General features: G+C 43.4%; 1 protein-coding gene across 5 annotated transcripts in view; it reads right to left on the bottom strand.

Annotated features, from left to right (window-relative positions):
* Positions 1 to 14,358, bottom strand: part of LOC105704321 (A disintegrin and metalloproteinase with thrombospondin motifs 9) — a 44,781-nt gene that overhangs the window by 19,619 nt on the left and 10,804 nt on the right. For all 5 annotated transcript variants that reach the window (XR_002762167.1, XM_023432137.1, XM_023432138.1 and 2 more), the window contains exon 4: positions 3,871 to 4,057. Coding sequence is in view for 4 of the 5 variants with exons in the window: in XM_023432137.1 (XP_023287905.1) it covers positions 3,871 to 4,057 (187 nt within the window). In the remaining variant the exon portion in view is untranslated. The remainder of the gene's footprint in view (positions 1 to 3,870; positions 4,058 to 14,358) is intronic.

Below are 14,358 nucleotides of genomic sequence, written 5' to 3'. Positions count from 1 at the left end.
CGTGAAATTAGACACGTGCTACGTCCACGGATAACGGAGGATATCTCGGAGAACGAAACGCGTGCCAGGTTAGGTCGTTAAAAAAGGCGAGAAACTCCACCGCGTTATTCCAGTCCTTTTAACAAGGAGCACTTTGAATACCACCGATAATGCCGATAATCGGGGCCGATTGAAATTAACGAAAATTGGGCCCCTCTAAAGAAATAAGAGAACCGCCGATCGCCGTGTAACGAGAAATTATTACCGAAATTGCGCAAATTGTCCCCTGAATTATTACACGGAGGGAATTAGTCGTAAAATGTGGATAACGATCCATTTTCGCGGTGATTTATTCACTGGCGAAAGTGAAATCAAGTTTAACAGGGCAATTGTAAGAAATTGTACGTGCATAATGAAAATTGTAATAGTATACGTATTCATATACATTATACAAAAAAAGCTCTTTACCAAAAGAAATATTTCGTAAATTCGTTGTAATTACTCGGTGGAAATTTATGGGAAATATTCCGTGATCTATATTCGCGAAGCTTTATCTATTTGAATAAGATGAACGTTAAGAAGGTTATATACTTGAATTCAATTGAATTACGGTCGCTCCCTGTCGACGTGCCCAAAAATTGTTATCCAATCGCGATATCAATCGATATCATTTGACACGGTCGACGTCCCTCGATTCGGTTTACGATTTTATTACATAAATCGTAGCCGAGTGGATTAAATCATAGGATTTCGTTACATGATTTACCACGAAGCACCTTCCATTTATCCCTTCTATCACGTCGAGGCGTAGTATCGGAATAAATAAATAAAACGAAATTGTTAAATATCCCGAGGTCGTGACTTCGCTTCTCCAGCCGTCTGGAGGTTATGTATCACCCTGTAGACCTTGCTAGGAATATTTCACGGCTCTTCCCCCAATTGATCGATCGCTCGCAAAATTCATTGAAGAACCCGTCGGTTCTTTACGGCTTTGCGAAAACGAGGGACGTTCGATGCAACGGTCGTTAAACGGCGCGAAGGGAGTCGCGGGAAAAATCCCCAGGACTCGCAAGGATGCACCTAGGATGCACATCGGATGCACCCAACGTGCAGCGGTTCTTAAGGTGAAGTGAAACATCCCTTCAAATCAGTCGATTCGAATACAACACTTTTTTTTAAGGGTATTAGACCTTTGACACATCACTCCTTATCATCTAAGAATTGTCCTGACATATTGAAAATTTGAATTTTTTGAAAAAATTCTTTCATTGTAGTCGAATTAGTCGATTCGAATTCAACACTTTTTTTCAAGGGTATTAGACCAAACTGTCCGAAACTTTGACACATCTAAGAATTGTCCTGACACATTCGAAATTTGGATTTACGAAAAGAATTTTCCAATTCAGCCCAGACTAGAACCAAAATGGCGTCGATCTCTCATATTTCGATCAGTATACAATTATCGAAGGCTCTGATATGAGAATAGAAAAGGTCAGGACAATTTTACGACAATTTAGAACACTCTGGTAATCGATAAACTCGCATTTGAACGGGATAAAGGCAAAAAAAGTGTTGTATGCGCTTCTTTGCTAAAACGATGGGAATACGAGGTCTCGGAGTGAAAATTTATTAGGTTGTCGCATAAGTTCCTTCCGCATCGTGTATTCATATCCTATGAAAAAAAGGGAAGAAACTTATGGGACAACCTAATAATTGACCTGGAAATCACAGATGGCGCAGGGGGTCCCTCCGCAGTCAATTAGGCCCTCAGAAAGCACGAATCCAGAGGATTTCTGGAGCTTTACTTGGATTTCATTATAATTATTGTAGGAGAACGACAGGTGGAGTACGCCATTTGGTACAAAACCCAATATAATTCGATATAGCTGTCGATATAAAAACCAACGTCGTCAACGTAGGCATTTAGAAAAATCTTCATCGACGTCGATCAAGTTCCTCGACGTGTTTCACATCACCTTAAAGGAGCGAACGCCCGAAAATGCGAGATTTCTGAAGGCTTCCTCGGAATTCCTCCTCGGCCGTCGGCGAATTTCTCCCGTGATTATGGGTTCACGGGGGCCCAGGAGGGTCCAATTTGGCTTATGGTGCAGAGGCCGTTGGCATCGCGGGGGACATTAAAATTCCGGCACCGTTCCCGCTGGTGGGCATGCGAGATCGAGAGATCGATCGGATCGAGGGCAGGATATCGTTTATGGACCCCGGCAGGGGGAGGATGGTCTCAAGTGCCAAAACGTGGCAGAAGAATTCGGCAAAAAGAAGAAAAGGAAGGGAAAGAGGAAATAAAAAGAAGAAAACGGAGTCAAGGTGGAGAGAGGCCGACTCGAAGCGAATTTAGAACAGTCCTCGCTGTCGCCAGGCTGTCTCGACGGACTTTAAGGCGGGTTTACGTGCCGAAATTCCATCCAAATGGAGATGGCATGCTATTGGGAGATTGTTTCCTACGTCCCTGATTTTTTTCCGATTTTTATGAACCGAGAATATATATGTGATAGGTACCTACCAAAGAGCGCGGCGAGTCGTTAAGGTGAAGTGAAACACCCTTCAAATCAGTCGATTCGAATACAACACTTTTTTTTAAGGGTATTAGACCAAACTGTCCGAAACTTTGACACATCTAAGAATTGTCCTGACACATTGAAAATTTGGATTTTTTAAAATAATTTTTTAATTGTAATCAAATTAGTCGATTCGAATTCAACACTTTTTTTTAAGGGTATTAGACCAAACTGTCCGAAACTTTGACACATCTAAGAATTGTCCTGACACATTCGAAATTTGGATTTTCGAAAAAAATTTTCCAACTCAGCCCAGACTAGAACCAAAATGGCGTCGATCTCTCATATTTCGATCAGTATACAATTACCGAAGGCTCTGATATGAGAATCGAAAGGGTCAGGACAATTTTACGACAATTTAGAACACTTTGATAGTCGATAAACTCACATTTGAACGGGATAAGGGCAAAAATAGTGTTGTATACGCTTCTATGCCAAAACGATGGGAATACGAGGTCTCGGAGTGAAAATTTAATTGACCTGGAAATCACAGATGGCGCACGGGGTCTCTCTGCAATCAATTAGGGCCTCAGAAAGCACGAATCCAGAGGATTTCTGGAGCTTTACTTGGATTTCTTTATAATTATTGTAGGAAAACGACAGGTGGAGTATGCCATTTGGTACAATACCCAATATAATTCGATACAGTTGTCAATATAAAAACCAACGTCGGCAACGTAGGCATTTAGAAAAATCATCTTTATCGACGTCGATCAAGTTCCTCGACGTGTTTCACTTCACCTTAAGGCGACATGAAAGTCATTACTTCGAGCCTAATTTCCTTACATTTCTTACGTCTTTGGAAATTCTTTCTTTACATGAGATCGCCTTAAACCGCGAAAATAAAAAAGAAAAACCGCGGTCAGAGATAAACGCGCATAATGCATCTCGCGAGGGAAATGCCCTCGATTCCGATGCACCGATGCACCTTTCGACCCCTCTCGTTTCCTTTCTGGTCTTTGGGTATGTGTAACGCACACGTGCGTAATTGCGCCAACGATTTACAGCCTCGTTATCCTCTCACCGATTCTTCTTTTCGGGCCTCTCGTACCTCCGACTATTCGCGCTCTCTTTCCTTCGCGCCGAAAAGGTGAAGAAGAAAAAAAAAAAATATTAAAAAGATCCGAAAAGGCGCCGCGGAGAAAACGCGTCTACGGTTTTTTTCAAACCGGTGCGTCGTTGCGTAAAAGACATAACGGCGAGATGTGGCTTTAAGGGAGTCGAAACTTTCGTTTGTTCGGTTTAAAGGTCGGTAAAAAAAGAAATTGGGTCAGAAAGTGACAGTGTTTCGCGAGGGTATCGTTTGAGGACTCACCGATTACTCCGCAATTGTGATTTTTCACGTCTTCTGGGTCCTCCACGTGGTTGGAACGGGTCCTTGAAGAGGGGACTCTGTAAATGGCGTGTTTCAAAGGAGAGCCCACGGAACTCTTGTCGCCGTTTCTCCATCTTTCGGCGGGCTTGATGAAATAATTCCCACTGGAAGTTCTCAAGTGGCCGGTCTGAAAATGAAAAAGGGGATCCTCCTTGAGTTCCTCCTTTCAGTCCAGGTGAGAAAGGTCCTCTCGATCCGATTCGAGTGCGGCGAAGGTGGAGGCGTGGGTGTCGATCGGGCGTGTCCTGGAGGGTAAGGACCTCGAGGTCCTGAGAGTGCCTACCGCGCTCGATTTGCATGTCCGGATTGTAGATACGCGATAAGGTGATAAGGAAATTTGGCGTGGGCCCTGACATGGGATCTACATTGGTAGATGAGCACGCCGATAGGAACGAGCGAAGGTGCTTTAATTGGATCGGACACCTGTGGCTCGATCCTTAAGGGGAAGTGAAACATCCTTCAAATCAGTCGATTCGAATNGACCCAGCTGTCAATATAAAAACCAACGTCGGCAACGTAGACATTTAGAAAAATCTCCTCTATCGACGTTAATCAAGTTCCTCCACGTGTTTCACTTCACCTTAAACGCGAAGTCCAGCTCCTCTTTTAAATTGTCATCTAAATGTATGCGAGGGAAGACGTCCTCCTTTACATTTCCATTTAAAAGGATCTCAGGACGTCGGGCTCGTTTTTTTTATATTTCCTTCTAAAAACATCCCATTTTCTTCCTCGTTCGACGTGACGCGAAAGGGAACATATTTCCCGAGTGCAGAAATTTCCGACATGGCCACGTGTCCGAGAAATTTCCCCGGACTGGTTCGGAAGGGACGATCGTAATTCCTGCACACGCGCGTGCATAAGTCCTCGGTAATTTAACCGATATGGCGGCCGAAGCAGCTCGCGTGTAATAACTTCGAATCAGGTTACTACCTCGGATAAGCTTCTTAAATTCGCACGCGTGAAGGTGCACACGTGAAGGTCGCCCCTTCCCCCGATAAACGGTTTAACATTTTGTAGATCGCGCGTTATACAACCTCGGGCGAGTAGAAGACCCGAGGGCGCATGCGCACTGGCCGGGCCATTCCGCCCACGAGCGAATCTCTACATTCCGGTACAAGGAGTGTATATACCCAGGACGAGGTTAAGGTGAAGTGAAACACGTCGAGGAACTTGATCGACGTCGACAAAGAAGATTTTTCTAAATGTCTACGTTGCCGACGTTGGTTTTTATATTGACAGCTGGGTCGAATTGTATTGGGTATTGTATCGAATGGCGTACTCCACCTGTTGTTTTCCTACAATAAATATCAAGGAATAGAAGTAAAACTCCAGAAATCTGACACATTGAAAATTTGGATTTTTTAAAATAATTTTTTAATTGTAATCAAATAAGTCGATTCGAATGCAACACATTTTTTTAAGGGTATTAGACCAAAATGTGCGAAACTTTGACACGTCACTCCTGATCATCTAAGAATTGTCCTGACATATTAAAAGTTTGAATTTTTAAAAAAAATTTTTAACTGTAATTAAATAAGTTGATTTGAATGTCCTGACATTCAAAATTTGAATTTTTCAAAGAAATTTTTTAACTCAGTCCAGACCAGAAGCAAAATAGCGTCGAGCTCTCATATTTCGATCGATATACAATTATTGAAGGCTTTGATGAGAATCGAAAGGGTCAGGACAATTTTACGACAATTTAGAACACTCTGGTAATCCATAAACTCGCATTTGAACGGGATAAAGGCAAAAAAAGTGTTGCATGCACTTCTATGCCAAAACGATGGTAACACGAGGTTTCGGAGAGAAAATTGAATTGACCTGGAAATCACAGATGGCGCAGGGGGTCCCTCCGCAGTCAATTAGGNAGGTCAATTCAATTTTCACTCCGAGACCTCGTATTACCATCGTTTTGGCATAGAAGCGTATACAACACTTTTTTTGCCTTTTCCCGTTCAAATGCGAGTTTATCGATTACCAGAGTGTTCTAAATTGTCGTAAAATTGTCCTGACCCTTTCGATTCTCATATCAGCGCCTTTGATAATTGTATACTGATCGAAATATGAAAGCTCGACGCCATTTTGGTTCTGGTTAAAAATTGAAAAAAAAAATCCAAATTTTGAATGTGTCAGGACAATTCTTAGATGATCAAAGGTCTAATACCCTTAAAAAAAGTGTTGTATTCGAATCTACTGATTTGAAGGGGGTTTCACTTCACCTTAAGTATCTCTGAAAATCAAAGGAGGGTAGTACGTATATTCTGTCTGAAAATGATTCAAAATTATCCCAGGTGATACTCCGTCTCGAGGAATTATCTTCGAGGATTGTTTCTTTTTTCGGCGGCAGCACGCGAACCCGTCGAAACATAAAAAATCCCCCGTAAAGGAGAAGGGAAAGGCTATGGGGTAACAAATCTCGGTCGTATCAGGGCTTACCGAAGTATCGTAAGGAATTTCAGATCCCATAATACTCGGCGAGATGCCGCATAATTCTTGAACTTGACGACTCGTAAATCCTCGGGAATTGTCCTTCCTGTTCCAGCCAAGTTAGGCCGTAGTTTCCTAACGCGCCGACCATCTGCAACGCCGTAGAACGCAAACCCCATGAAAGACCTCGTATACAGGGGATACATTACCGAGATGTTTATGCACGGGGAGTCTGTAAATGGGCACCGAGATTCGCATTAATCCCCCGTCGAAGGGCCTTTTCCGTCCTGACAAGTGCCATGGTGTTTCCGCTCCTTTTAGTCAGGAGTCCCATAGAGACCCATGGAGTAAAATAGTTTAAATAAATTACGTGCAATTTTGTCCAGGCGACCAGGGTATTCGCATTAATCCCCCGTCGAAGCCTTTTCCGTCCTGACAAGTGCCATGGTGTTTCCGCTCCTTTTAGTCAGGAGTCCCATAGAGACCCATGGAGTAAAATAGTTTAAATAAATTACCTGCAATTTTTACCAGGCGACCAGGGTATATACATCCATTTAAGGTGAAGTGAAACACGTCGAGGAACTTGATCGACGTCGATAAAGATTTTTCTAAATGCCTACGTTGCCGACGTTGGTTTTTATATTGACAGCTATATGAGAGCTCAACATCATTCATCGATCTTAAGGTGAAGTGAAACATCGATGGACCCTCTGCGCCATCTGTGATTTCCAGGTCTATTCAATTTTCACTCCGAGACCTCGTATTACCATCATTTTGGCATAGAAGCGTATACAACCCTTTTTTTGCCTTTATCCCGTTCGAATGTGAGTTTATCGATTACCAGAGTGTTCTAAATTGTCGTAAAATTGTCCTGACCCTTTCGATTCTCATATCAGCGCTTAAAAAATTATTAAAAAAAAAAAATCCAAATTTTGAATGTGTCAGGACAATTCTTAGACGATCAGGAGTGACGTGTCAAAGTTTCGGACAGTTTGGTCTAATACCCTTAAAAAAAAGTGTTGTATTCGAATCGACTGATTTGAAGGAGGTTTCACTTCACCTTAATCCGTTTGCGTTTATTGGGCAGGAGTCGAGTAGTGGTATCGAGTACTGGGGTAGACGAAGATCGCCTTAAAGCTAGAAAAATAACCGGAAGATTAAGTGTCTTGTCGTCGCGAATATACCGGTTACTTAAATTTCCAGTCTTACGGTTGACTTTGCGACTTCGCGAAATAAATGGCGCGCAATTAGACGGACTTAAGCAACGCACGTAGAGTCCTCGGGATTCTTCCAAAGCGTCGGCCATTTCAATCTCGCTAATTAATTATTCCTCATCACTGGAATCTGACTATCGTCCGGCTTGATCGCAGGTTAGCGTTTCAAAATACGACTCAGCCCGATTACGAGGCAGCCGGGAAGAGAAATGACGACGTTCAATTCCCGATAATTCTTTAACATTTTTACCTCTCTATATTTCGACATTTTTCTACTTTAAGGCGGTCGTATACGGATGTGAATGCAGGCATGGAGAAAGAGAAAGAAAATCGAGCTCTTTCGCGGGGCTCTTCTCCTGCGTTTTGTTGCATTCTGCGTTCTGCATCCTGTACTTCTTAGCACTCTTCCTTGCGGGCAGAAGGAGAGAATGAGAGAGAGAGAAGGTGCTCGGCTCTAACCTAAGTACCTTAGGTAGGTTGGTGGGCAAGGTAGAGGCATTAAAAGGTGGAGGCGCTGCGAAGGGACAACGACGCACGAGGTCGGTCCGCCAGGGTTTCTTTACGTGGATGGACCTAACGAAATTATTTGCACGATACATTTTTACGCGATACCTTCCTTCCGGGCAGAAGGAGAGAGAGAGAAGGTGCACGACTCTAACCTAAGTACCTTAGGTAGGTTGGTGGGCAAGGTAAAGGCATTAAAAGGTGGAGGCGCTGCGAAGGGACAACGATGCACGAGGTCGGCCCGCCAGGGTTTCTTTACGTGGATGGACCTAACGAAATTATTTGCACGATTAATTTTTACGCGATTACCTTCCTTCCGGGCAGAAGGAGAGAGAGAGAAGGTTGGTGGGCAAGGTAGAGGCATTAAAAGGTGGAGGCGCTGTGAAGGGACAACGACATACGAGGTCGGCGCGCCAGGGTTTCTTTACGTGGATAGACCAAAACGAAATTATTTGCTGGATAACTTTTTACGCGATTACGTAAAATATTGCGGTAGGTCATCCCGAGTATTAAAATAATTTATATACAATAAGAATAACACCGAGATCGACAGGGTGGGAAGAGGGACAAACCGAAAGGACGAGGCTGCGCATTCAAACAAATACCCCAGGGAGTACATAAATCCTCCGACTGACATACGTCGGTACTTGGAAGTACGATTGACGAGGAATCGGTGAATGAACGCAGTCGTGAATGAGAGTTTATTGAACCAAGGACTCGATGCTATAGCCAACCGAAGGAGGTCAAGAATCCTTCCAGTCCTTGGTGTTCTAGTTTCGGACATCTGCGAGTCATCGAACTCTATCTCCGTGTACAGAGAATGAACAAGAAGCGTAATGGTACCGTGGGAATTAATTTCTTGGATTTTAGAGAGATTTAAAAAAAAAAAAAAGAAGCGTCTACACGTGTAACGCCCGTGCGCGGTTTCTATACTTGACACGTGTACTTCTCTAAATGGAACCCCACGTTACATAAATCCCGTTCGACTGTAACTACGACCGGACATGAGTACTTATGCTTACTTAATTATCCCTGAGGCCATAATGTCGAGACCACCATAACCGATGGCCTTCCATAGCCGATTACAGGGCCGGTCGTCGATGGGCTCTGTAAATACAGCTTCCCTCGACTGCACTTTTCGGGAAGGCAAGGAGCAGAGCAGTACTGGTAATTGCAGTAATGAGACCACCAGGGGAAAAAAAGAGGCGAACGAGTTCGAGGTTTTCAAAAAAAACGGACGTAGGCCATCTTTTTTGCGGCCTTTCCAAGGAAGGAACGGGACGTGTCTTTTGTTTATTGGCAGTCCCTGGTGGACAGGATGAGCCTCGAAGGAGGGAATTTTGTCAAAGGAGCGGCTCTCAGGACGCGGAGCTTCCGCGTACGTAACCCTCCTTTTGCGTTTACGCAATCCGTTTGTCCGACTCGCGGAAATGGGGACGGAGGGGTGACGACTCGATTTGCAAGTCGATCGCCGACTTTATTTCCCGATTGCGAACTCTCCCACGAGGGCGAGTCCCGGTTGACGCCCCACGTGGGGAAGAGTGCACGACCTAACCCAACACCGAAAGCTTTAACCCCAAACTCCACTTGTGAAGGAACTTTTTTAAACAATAATTCAATGGCACTTAACCTTAAGCTTGATATAAATCCAGGAGTTCTTAAGGTGAAGTGAAACACGTCGAGGAACTTGATCGACGTCGATAAAGGAGATTTTTCTAAATGCCTACGTTGCCGACGTTGATTTTTATATCGACAGCTGGGTCGAATTATATTGCGTATTGTATCAAATGGCATATTCCACCTGTCGTTTTCCTACAATAATTGTAAAGAAATCCAAGTAAAGCTCCAGAAATCCTCTGGATTCGTGATTTCTGAGGCCCTAATTGACTGCGGAGGGACCCCCTGCGCCATCTGTGATTTCCAGGTGAATTAAATTTTCACTCCGAGACCTCGTATTCCCATCGTTTTGGCATAGAAGCACACACAACACTTTTTTTGCCTTTATCCCGTTCTAATTCGAGTTTATCGATTACCAGAGGGTTTTAAATTGTCGTAAAATTGTCCTGACCCTTTCGATTCTCATATCGGAGCCTTCGATAATTGCATATCGATCGAAATATTAGAGTTCGACGTCATTTAGCTTCTGGTCTGGACTGAGTTAAAAAATTTTGTTTAAAAATCCAAATTTTCAATGTGTCAGGACAATTCTTAGATGATCAGGAGTGATGTGTCAAAGGTCTAACACCCTTAAAAAAAGTGTTGTATTCGAATCGACTAATTTTATTGCAGTTAAAAAATTTTTTCAAAAAATCCAAATTTTTAATGTGTCAGGACAATTCTTAGATCATCAGGAGTGACGTGTCAAAGTTTGGGACAGTTTGCTCTAATCCCCTTAAAAAAAGTGTTGTATTCGAATCGACTGATTTGAAGGATGTTTCACTTCACCTTAAGGGGATGTTAAGGTGACTTCTCGTTCCCGAAACTTTTCTCCAAACTGGGCGTTTCGAGTCGTTTGGGATTTTATTTTATTTATAAATACTAACGTCGGCGACGTAGGTGCCAGGATCTTCTTTACCCACGTCGATAAAATGTCTCGACCGGTTTCACATCACCTTAAACGCACCTTCGACAGTTTCGCAAGGAACTTCGGAGGTAATCCCTTCGAGGCGAGCAGAGACTCCGGCATTTTCATGCAAATGTCTTCCGTGACGTCGAATCGATATATCGATTAATAAATAAAAGATAATAACGGCGCGGTGTTAAAAGAAAGCAATATCTAAGGGAATATATTGCACTGGCTCGCGCATGCGCGGTTTTACGGCCAAGTTAGATAGGTTAGGTTCAACCGTGCAAATATATACGGATTTTCCCGCGCGATAATAAACTTTGCGAGTGTTTCGGAGTAGCTTGATAGAAATCGGACTCGTCGACGTCTTCCGGGTGTGGCGAACTCTCGGACGTAGATTATATTTCATATCACCTTAAGGTGAAGTGAAAAACCCCTTCAAATCAGTCGATTCGAATACAACACTTTTTTTTAAGGGCCTTAGACCAAACTGTCCGAAACTTTGACACATCACTCCTGACCATCTAAGAATTGTCCTGACACATTGAAAATTTGGATCTTTCAAAAAAATTGTTTAACTCAGTCCAGACCAGTACCAAAATGGCGTCGCTCTCATATTTCGATCGATATAAAATTATCGAAGTCTCTGATATGAGAATCGAAAGGGTCAGGACAATTTTACGACAATTTAGAACACTCTGGTAATCGATAAACTCAAATTTGAACGGGATAAAGGCAAAAAAAGGGTTGTATACGCTTCTATGCCAAAATGATGGTAATACGAGGTCTCGGAGTGAAAATTTAATTGACCTGGAAATCACAGATGGCGCAGGGGGTCCATCGATGTTTCACTTCACCTTAAGATCGATGAATGATGTTGAGCTCTCATATTTCTATCGATATACAATTATCGAAGTCTCTGATATGAGAATCGAAAGGGTCGGGACAATTTTACGACAATTTAGAACACTCTGGTAATCGATAAACTCGCATTTGAACGGGATAAAGGCAAAAAAAGTGTTGTATGCGCTTCTATGCCAAAACAATGGGAATACGAGGTCTCGGAGTGAAAATTTAATTCACCTGGAAATCACAGATGGCGCAGAGGGTCCATCGATGTTTCACTTCACCTTAATAATGGTTGAAGTCTCGATGAACAAAAAGTCACGCTCGATCGGACTTCGCTTGGAAGTAGAGACTGAAAAGTAGCGCAATGCGATGCGTCTTGTTATGGGATTATACTCGTGGGAAGTTTCGAATCCGGAAGTCGGTCTTCCTCCCCCCAACAATTTCCATGGGTGGGTCGATTTAATTGCACAAATTGCATTACGCACGGAGGAAGGGTCGACGTGCGGATTTAACCCTTCAAGTTGGTCCGTAAAAAGTGATGAAAAATTGGGAGAAAAAATCGAGAGGCTATCTTTACACGCGTTTCCCTGGTTTTCCGGAAAAAGAAACCTGGAGCGAAAGCAGGAGCAACGAAGTCCTGAATTATGGCCAGAGGTCTGGAAAAAACCGAGCAAATGTTCGGACGCGGAACACTCGAAGCTATCGAGATAATAAACAATCCGAGGGAAGTGCCGGTTAAAGTCAACAATTATCGCGCCGATTTGCGAGTTCCTCGAGAACTTCCAAATGTACGTAAATCCCCTCCATCTTGGATGAGGAAAAAGAGGAAAGTGTCCCGTAATGAATAATAAATATAAATCCTACCCGTAATGAATAATAAAAATTAAAAACACTAGGTTTACGGGACCCGTCAATTTGACGGATTTCAAACTTCGAAAAGAAATACCGAAAAAACCGTAGCGTTAATTTTAACCATTTTCGTATCGTAAATTAATCATTTCATCCAAAGAATTTGTACACGTAATTATTTTTTCCTAAGCCTTCTAATTATTAAAATCTGTATGTGGTATACCTATCTCTACGAAACCCGTCGAATTGACGGACTAGCTAATTTCATAAACAATCCATATATATTTGCTTCGTTGCAGGGAGTGTAAGGCGAAGATGAGAGTGAAAGTTTGCATTGAAAGTGGAGAGATGGAAGGATCTTCGGATAGGGAAGAGGAAAACTTCTTGAAAGGGTGTCGTGGCAAGAAAAGGATGCGCATTCTTTCTAGTTCCGACTCCGAGGATGAGAGGACGAGCGTTCCAATAATTTCCGTGATAATTTTTTAAAAAGGACTTTTCACTTATTAATCATTCATTTAAACGTAAAGCCTAGGGTTGTTTAATTCGGACTTAATTTCAATGAATCGATTTTTTCAAGAAAATCCGTGTTTTCGTTTGCCCGTCAATTTGACGGGTGCTCGTAGAAACATGTATATAAAAAACGCCCGTAAACCTAGTGTTGAAAATTGTCGAAGCCCGGCGGGGAGCAGATTTTAAAGAAACCGCATCCTTTTCGCACCTTTTCTCCTAAACTCTACTAGGATGTCGTCGTCCTTGATGGCGGATCCTTCCGTTTTGCCCCCGCTCGGGAGATTTCCATAAACCTCCGAAGCATCGCTCTCGTCTACCGTCGCAGGGTGCGTTTATTTATGCAACGCCGTCCGAAAATACCACGGCCTTCCAAACCTCCGTTCGCCGGGAAGATTCCGGTAAATACGAGTGTCTACCATCTACCATGGACACTGTCGATGTATCCCGAAAGTTCCGAAACCCCCCTTCAAATCAGTCGATTCGAATGCAACACTTTTTTTTAAGGGTATTAGACCAAACTGTCCGAAACTTTGACACATCTAAGAATTGTCCTGACACATACAAAATTTGGATTTTGTAAACAAAATTTTTAATTCAGCGCAGACCAGAAACAAAATGGCGTCGAGCTCTCATATTTCGATCAATAGAAAAAATTAAAACAAAATTAACGATCATGGTTTACGCGTAAAGCACTTTCGGTTCGAGTTCGAGTACCGACGCGAGAAAGAGAGGGACCCCTCGCAGAAGCTTCGAGCCCTGTATCTCCTCTGTAAAAAATCCCAGCGACTCGCTCGAGAGCTCAATTTGAAGGGAAGAACCTTCCCCGTGGAGCTGCCCTGGTCGCGGTTGGGAAAAAAAATCCCCGTCGGCTGGGCAGCAGGAAAACCGGCTGAAAAAGTCACGCCTGCCCGTGGCAATCTCCCGACTCCTCTCTGGTCATCGGTCAGTCGTTAGCGCGATAGTTTGCGGAAGTTTTCCAGCATTACTCGTAATGATGATGGTCGGCGATGATAACGATGATCATATCTCGATTGCCAAGACCCGTTCTCGGTTCGCGATATAAGAGAGCCTTGCAAATCGACCCAACACCGGCTGTTAAACGTCACGAAACGACGCGGTACGTGCTAAACTGCCAGACAGCCGTCCGACTGGAGAAACTCGGCAGAGTCCCGCGCCAAATACATATCTGGAAAGTGATTTTTCCACGTCGAGTCTTCTAATGGGCATGTCGAGTGACGGAACGGGGGAGATAAACGATCGGGCGGGGTAGGAAAAGAAAATGAAAACGATTTTCTTGAGGCGAGTCCTCTCTACCAACGCCTGTCAAGATCGTTTGACAGCCGGCTGCCAAGAGAGGAACAGCCGTTGCTTACGTTTGCATGACAGGGAGTAGAAGATTAATCTTCGGAATGGTTCTAAGCTCGTCCGTCTTCGCGATAGCCATTATCCTTAGTGATCGAATGCCAGAACAAGACCAATATCGTGGCGATCTCGGTTTTGTATACT

This window comes from Orussus abietinus, unplaced genomic scaffold, assembly GCF_000612105.2.
Source record: "Orussus abietinus isolate OABI.00-Male unplaced genomic scaffold, Oabi_2.0 scaffold118, whole genome shotgun sequence".
NCBI lineage: Eukaryota > Metazoa > Arthropoda > Insecta > Hymenoptera > Orussidae > Orussus > Orussus abietinus.
Note: the sequence above shows the minus strand (reverse complement) of the source record. Positions and strands in the feature narration are given on the sequence as shown.